This window comes from Cibotium barometz, chromosome 23 (assembly GCF_041138505.1).
Source record: "Cibotium barometz isolate CiBa-2024 chromosome 23, ASM4113850v1, whole genome shotgun sequence".
In the NCBI taxonomy this organism is placed as follows: Eukaryota; Viridiplantae; Streptophyta; class Polypodiopsida; order Cyatheales; family Cibotiaceae; genus Cibotium; species Cibotium barometz.
In genome coordinates, this window is record NC_141068.1 from 18,741,894 (window position 1) to 18,749,861 (window position 7,968).

A 7,968-nucleotide genomic window follows, 5' to 3' on the forward strand; every position below is an offset into this window, starting at 1 on the left:
TAATCCATGGCACAGGAGCAAAACAGCAGCGACAGGGGGGGTTCAAGTCATGTAGGGAAAAGAGGAAAGAGAGGAGAAGAGAGTTATGTTGCTGCCTTGGGGGCCTGAGGAAGGGTGGGCGGGAAAAGGGAGGCAAAGGGCCCGAAACAGGCGAGCAGGGAAGGGGGGGGGGCGCAAGCGGGCAGCGGAGAGAGAGAGAGAGAGAGAGAGGGGGGGGGGGGACGAAACAGGCGAACACGGGAGGGGGGGAGGCGCAGGCGGGCAGCGAAGAGAGAGAGAGAGAGAGAGAGAGAGAGAGAGAGAGAGAGAGAGAGAGAGAGAGAGAGAGAAGGAGCATTCACTGTTGCCAGCTTGTGCGCATCCTCCAAGGGCAGCCCCTTCCTCTTGCCTTTTTCGATTCAGCCCCAGCGACCAGCTAAAGATGCCTGCAGAAGTCACTTTTAGCATCCACTTGAAAGAGCTCATGCAAAAGGCCAAGATCCATCATCTCAAACTCTGTCTCCGAAGCATCCATGACTGAACGGATCCCCACAGATAAGAACCTGTAAAGATGAGGTCATCAACATAGACCACAATGATAACAACTAACCCCCTCTCAAGGAGGATATAAAGGTTCGAATCTACATGAGAACGGCGCAGGCCAAGCTTCTGAAAGAACTCATCAATCCACTGGTACCAAGCCCACAGAGCTTGCTTCAGACCATACAAAGCTTTCTTCAGTCCCAGTACACCTGGTCCTATCTACCTGGAACCTCAATTCCCGACGGCTGATCAACATACACTTGTTGTGTAAGCTCTCCATTTAGGAAAGCCGACTTGACGTCCATCTGATCTATGATGTCCTGCAAGAGCAAGAACGGTTCAAATGGTAGTCATCCAGGCCCTCAGAGCGAAGGTCTTATCGAAGTCGACTCCAAGACGCTAAGCATAGCACTTGGCAACCAACCTCGCCTTGTGCTTGTCCAAGCTGCCATCAACTCAGTACTTCATTTTGAAGATCCACCGCACACCAATCACCTTACACTGTTGTGGCCCAGGCACCAAAATCCAAGTGCCATTCCATTCAATAGCATCCAGCTCTGCCTGCATAGCACGACGCCAAGGCTCATGTGAAGGAGCCTCGCCCACAAAAGTGGGATCAAAAGGACCATGAATAATAGAGAACATAAGAACATAGTTAATAAACATCTGGAATATGAGCCATCTATGATGTCCTGCAAGAGCAAGAACGGTTCGAATGGTAGTCATCCGAGCCGTCAGAGCGAAGATCTTATCGAAGTCGACTCCAGGGCGTTGAGCATAGCCCCTGGCAACCAACCTCCTTGTGCTTGTCCAAGCTGCCATCAGCTCGGTACTTCATATTGAAGATCCACCGTACACCAATCACCTCACGCTGCTATGGCCCAGGCACCAAAATCCAAGTGCCATTCCATTCAATAGCATCCAGCTCTGCCTGCATAGCACCCCGCCAAGGCTCATGTGAAGGAGCCTCATCCACAGAAGTGGGATCAAAAGGACCATGAATAATAGAGAACATAAGAGCATAGTTAACAAACATGTTGCCCTCATGAATTTGTTTCCCTATATTCTGGAAGATCGCCTGAGAAAACCAGGGGGAAGAGCAAAAGGAAGCTCTCGTAACCCAGAATCACGAACTGTCAAAAAATACCATCCAAACACGGATCTACTTGAACTCGCTGGAGGAGGAGTAGAGTCATCATCATCATCTGACTAAGAATCCACAATTGGAGGTGTAACAGAAGCAGGGGGAGAAGGAGGAGGAGGAGGAGGAGGAAGAAGAAGCTCACCACCCCCCTCAAAAGATGCAAGAGTCTCATCGAACAACACATCACGGCTCACAACAACTTTGCTAGCCTATTGATCATACAGACGATATGCCTTGGACATAGAACTATATCCGAGAAAAGTCATGCGCTAAGACTTCGAGTGCAACTTGGAGCGATGCTCCGTAGGCACATGTACATACGCCGAACAACCAAATACCCGCAAATGAACAACAGAGGGCTTCTCACCATGGAAAGCCTCATATGCAGTTTTATCTAGAAGAGCAATAGTATGAGACCTATTCTGAATATAGACAACAGTAGAAGCCGCCTCAGCCCGAAAACACGGAGGTAAAGAAGAATGCTCAAGCATAGCACGAGACATCTCCATGAGAGTCCTATTCTTCCTCTCTGCAACTCCATTCTGTGAGTATATGCTCTAGTAAGCTGTCTCTGAATGCCATGAGCCTTGCAATATTGTTGAAACTCCTACGATGTAAACTCACCCCCTCTGTCGGTCCTGAGAGCCTTGACCGAGGAATTGGTCTCTTTTTCCACCTCAACTCTCCAATCACAAAAGTGCTGAAAAGCCTCATCCTTGGACTTCAGAAAGAAGACCCAAGTTCAGCTGGAGAAGTCATCCACCATCACGAGCATGTACAACGCCTTACTCAAAGATGCCGCACTCATAGGACTACATAAGTCTGCATGAATAAGAGCAAGTGATGTCGAAGATATGTGTGTCGCCTCCTTCGAAAAGGCGCCATCCTTTGAAGCTCGCTGTAGAAGCTGATAGCTCAAATGGCCAAACCGAGCATGCCAAAAAGCTGTAGAAGAACCAATAGAGAGCAAAGCGATCAACTTGTACGAGCCACTATCTTCGAGTCCCTGAGCCAAGATGCAACCAAGTCTCCTTATCACGAATAGTACCCTTCCTCTAACAAAGACAGAGGGACCACTCAAGGCAACGACTACATACCACAGCATGGGACCCTCTGCCCCAGGCACCCACGGAGTCGCTAGAGAGAGCCCGAACCCTTATGCATCGACCTTCTATCCAGCAATTGCAGATCCAGGACATACTCCAGCGACATGGAGAAGTCCTACCACAGGAGGGGTACATCATCGCCGCATTGCGCTGTCACAAAGGACATGGTACCATTATTGGACTATGGAGATGGATATCACAACCCTATACTCCGTCCAAGACACACGAGAGTTTTTTGTTTCATGCTTACTACATCGTATATGCAGGGACCTATGTAGTACGAAAGCCCTGCTCTTTTTGTCTTGACATTACATGGATTATATGTAACATCTTTTTGGTCTGATAGCTCTTCGGATCTTTGGTAGACATTAATAAAATCTTTCTTTCTCTCTCTCTAGAGCCATCTGCCAAGTCATGAACAGGCTAGTGTCTTATGGACTCTCTTGTTCATACAAGTCAAGAGCGGTGGCGTCCTCAGCACTCTACCCCTCCTGTGGCCCGCTTCTGATGATGTCAAACTCTAACGACCCTTGCCACCTCTAATGGGTATTGCTACTCTCATAGCAGGTCCATCTCTAATGGCCACTGCTAGGCTAGCCACCCATGAGCTCACCTCCTTCAAGCCTAAGAGATTTTACATTTCATCCATAAGTCTTCTGTTTTTCCACATAAGAAAGGGTTGATTGATGGTCTATAAGTCGTAAGATCTTCTTTTCTTCTCTCCATTCTTTCGGTCAAACTCAACCTTGCAAGTTCCTGTGCAGTGCCAAAACCTCTTCCATATCCCATGGCTTACTTAAATTCTTATGCAAAATATTTGATTTTACACAATATTCAATACAAAAAGGTGATGGTCCAAGACACTTGGAATCCAGCTATTCAGAGTGCATTGGGCAAGGCAACATATCAAAGGGGAATACATATCAAGACAAAGAATAACAACACAAGCACTCCTTAACAGTAGACAAGGCAACATACAAAACAAAAAGTAGTGGGGCCAGCCCAACAGCTTTGCAGCATCTAGGAGTCCAACAAAAATATGTTTAAAAAGATATACCAATAGAAAGTTCAGGTAATCCCCAAACTTAACAAAAAACAAAGTGCGATCTTGACTCCCTGAGAGTCTACTCACAAAGCTCCAAACCATCACCTCCATCATTCATAGCACAGACTATGTGCTAGCATCCCCACTCACGTCATCAGTGCCCAAGAATAGGTGCAGGTTCATGCGTAAAGATATATCAACACAGTGGAGAAATCTTCACAGATAGACCATCGAACTGAGGCTCTTATCAGTTCTCCAGAGGTGAAGAGCAGACTCGGCCATGATTGAAGACTAGAGATACAGCACAAACAATACAAGAACAATAACAACTCTTGATCCCAGACACGTGGAAACACTGTGGTATAAGCACAAAGATGAAGCATTGTAAATGACTGGTGGCAGCTATGTGAAACAAAAGCATATGTCTACATCACTTAGAGTGAATCAAAATACTAACTGAGTACCTACAATAATGCACTTGGCAAAAAATAACAACCATGTCATTCTCACTACTCTCATCATGTAGAATAATGAGCTAATACCATCACGAGGCACCCTTGTCTGATAAATACCCTGGTGTTAACAGAACAGGGACAGCTCGATACCTGCGGTCACACGTGGGCACCCCCCATCCACTGACATCACTTGTTAATAAAAAGAGGAGTGAGGTAGAGAAGGGTACCCCGAGGCCTGAGCATTGTGCATCGATGCTAAGGAGGGGTGAACACGGGATGCCTGCAGGAGAGAGCTGTGAGAACTGGCAGGGAGGCCATACAAAGAGGCCACAGAGCCAGGGGCATATGCAGAATCAGGTGCCAGCAGCAATGAACCGCGGGAACTCTGAGGATCGATGCCATGGAGACCATATGAAGACAGACCTGCTGGTGAAATAAGAGATTGGCCAAAGCTTTGAGTGCTAGTTTGCATAAAGGAGGGATTGTATGATGCAATCACTGCCGGGCTTGTGAGGTCATACCCAAGGGCAGATGAAGTTAGGGTTACCCCTTCATCTTTGCCCTTCTGAGACTCAGCCATTTTGCATTGCACCTGATGACCATTGATCTTCTTCAAGGGCTCTTCCAAGCACTTCCTAACAGAGTCGAATGACTTGTATATGAAAAGCGCAAAACCCTTGGATTTTCCTGTTTGTCTGTCAAACCCAAAGGGTCCTTCCTCAATTTCGCCATACTGGGAAAAAAACTCCAGCAGGGTACCCCCTTGCATGGTCTTGGGGACGTTTCCAACATAGATTTTACGAGAAGCAGCACTTTCAGAGCTTACCTGGGAGGGCAGGGGTACAGAAACAGTGGCAGCAGGAGCAGCCGTGTCCCGGGCGGCACCCGAGAGATGGCAGACGGACATGCGGCCCTCGATCTTCTTGCTGGGCTCCTTGAGGGCGCGTATGGAGGCGTCTCTGTGCTTGAATGTCACAAAACCAAAGCCCTTGCTCTTACCGGTGCTCTTGTCGGTAATGACGACGGCCTCCTCGACGGGGCCGTATTTCTCAAATGTGCGCTTCAGAGCTTCGCCGCCTGTGGTCCAGCTGAGGCCGCGGACAAAGAGCTTTCGGGCGGCCGGGTCTTCGTCGGCGAGCTCCCGCACCTCTGACAGGATATCAGAATGCGACAAGGCGGCCTGCCGCACGATTCTGGCGAGCTGCTCCTTGGAGAGAGGCTCCACGAGCTGTGCGATGTCGTCCTCCGACACAACACTGTCGGGAGAAGTTCCGTTCTTCTGTTCGACCTTGCGCTTCTTGAGGTCCATAGCTGCTATGAAGAAAACAAGAAGAAAAAAGGCAGGGCAAACCTTCAAGAACCCTCTACGCCCTATTCCTTCCTAATATAAGCCAAAATATGCCCCCACAACGTTTTTTTGTGTTGCGAATAATTAATTAGTCTGATGAATTTTAGTTTGTATTAATTAAATAGCAAAGAGTTGAAACGTTTTAGTGGGTTTAATTTTTTAAAACCTATATTAAGTATTGAATTTTTATGAATATGTGACCAAAATCCTTTTTCTTGATTAATTAATTATTTTCTCCCCTTGAACCTTATGTTCTTCTTTTTACGGTGATCAAAATGAAAATTTTAAAAAAAAACATCGACCTTAAAAGTAATGTTCTTGAACCCATCTTTTTTAGTAAGAGATCGTGTGATACAAGGCATGTTTGTGGGCAGATGTCTTTTTTTGCATAAATCAATTAATTTTTCTTTTAAACAATTAATATGGGTGATGGCGATTCTATCTCAGCGTTTCAGAATTCCATCCGTCTCTCTCTATGTCTCAAGAGTGAACGAGCAAGAGCTCTCTGTTAGAGAAGTGTCTCTATGTTTATTGCTTCCTCTCTCCCTGCTCCGTGCGCTTGATCGATGGGGAGACTCGTCTGCTCAAAGAGCTCTCTCTCTCTCTCTCTCTCTCTCTCTCTCTCTCTCTCTCTCTCTCTCTCTCTCTCCGTTGTTGTTGGCATATGCCATCTTGGATCCCTGTCTTTGCATGTTATGGAGGAGAAGGTGTTGAGGAAGACATGGAGTTGGGTTCAAAGAGGGGGGTTGAGCTGTAGATACAAAGCCTAAGGTTCATAACCTTAGGCTCACGTAAGGTGTGAGCAATAAATAATTAATGCCCACGCTAGTGAGCATTAATTATTTAATACCAAAAAAGGTAATTAGGCCATTTTCCCATGGGCACCAACTATTAACATTTTCCCATGGGCACCAACTATTAAAATTTTCCCATGGCACCAACTATTAAAATTTTAAATTTTGCAAACTTTGGCCCCCTATTATCAAACGATAATAATCTAAAATAATAATTCACCTAGCTATTTGTTTTGTCCTTTAAAGCTTGACACAAAATTTGTGGTGCTACAAGTTTAGCCTCAAGCATTGACTCATAAGGTGAAAAGCTTTATAGCCTCAATTTTCAAATGTCGAAGAGCTGGCAAAGCACGCACATCTATTATGGGGTCCTCTTGAAATCTAGAAAGTGGCTTCTTTTTCTCACAATTTAAATGGTTATTTGTTGGACTTGCTTTGAACGTCCTTGTTAGACAAGTTACACAAGCAAGGGATCAAAATCCTTTGAAGTGCCTGCGCTCCTAATTATACATCCTTGTTGTGAAATACTTTGAACACTTTAAAATACAAAGTAGTATCTTTCTCTTGTTCTTATATATACTTAGTGGTGTACTTTGAACACTTTGAAATATGGAGCAATATCTTTCTCTTGTTTTTCTCTTATATATTTGGTGATGTATTTGGTAATCACTTTTTCTAACAAATAAGATGATGTTTTTGTCAAAACTTATATTAATGATTTTATGAAACTATGGGAGCTATTTACCCTCGAAAACACGAATGACGTGGGCAAATGTTAATGCTTCTATTGAAAGTTTTGCTATGCCAAAACAAAATAGTTTTTGACATTGAAGCTTGATAACTCCAAACTTCCCTTACTTTCCCATAGCCTAGGATAGTGCTTATGGAAGGGTGCTTATGGAAGGGGTACTTCAGCCTCTAGGTATCCTCACAGATAAACCCAAGGGCCCCAACATACACATGCAAGATTTTTCGTACAAATAGTTTTTAGCTAGATGGCTAATATAGTCCAGATTTTGGGTGCTAAAACCTTGTGCATTGAAGGCACGAAAGAACTTACATCATAGCAAAAAGAATAACACTGATACCACTAAAATAGCACCATTGGACAACGACAATGGTGGTTCTGTTAGTGCTCTTAGGTGATGCTTAGCCTACTTCTTTGGAAGAAGGTATTGTTAACTTGGTGAACATTAGTGGTCGACTTGGGTTAATTTGGCAAACTTTGGGGCACTTCAGGGGTAAGTTGAGGTTGCTATAAAAATCAACAAGATCTTTACACTTAAGGAAGGTTATCAACAAACTTTTAACAAGAATAAATAAATGCTCCAATCTCAAAATTTATTGTGCTTTAGTGGAGAGTAGTCATGTTTCAACAATCACCCAAATATCCCAATTTTGACACTAGATGGGACCATGTGTTGTGATGACCGCAGTGGTCATGATGGCTTTACATAAAATATCAAAAAATCCACAATTAATTCCATAATTCTCATTTCCATAACACTCACTCTCGCTATCCTTCTCTTTTCTCACTCTCTATGTCCTCCCTAT

General features: G+C 44.8%; 1 protein-coding gene across 1 annotated transcript; it reads right to left on the reverse strand.

Moving 5' to 3' along the window:
- Positions 1 to 4,180: 4,180 nt before the first annotated feature.
- LOC147625705 (UBP1-associated protein 2A-like) lies at positions 4,181 to 5,653 on the reverse strand. Its single transcript, XM_086817225.1, has one exon. It carries the CDS (start codon positions 5,579 to 5,581, stop codon positions 4,466 to 4,468), a length of 1,116 nt encoding a protein of 371 aa, XP_086673351.1. The 5' UTR covers positions 5,582 to 5,653; the 3' UTR covers positions 4,181 to 4,465.
- Positions 5,654 to 7,968: the final 2,315 nt, after the last annotated feature.

What these genes read in the sequence shown, in the direction of transcription:
- LOC147625705 (XM_086817225.1), bottom strand. Translation starts at nt 5,581, where the DNA reads ATGGACCTCAAGAAGCGCAAGGTCGAACAGAAGAACGGAACTTCTCCC.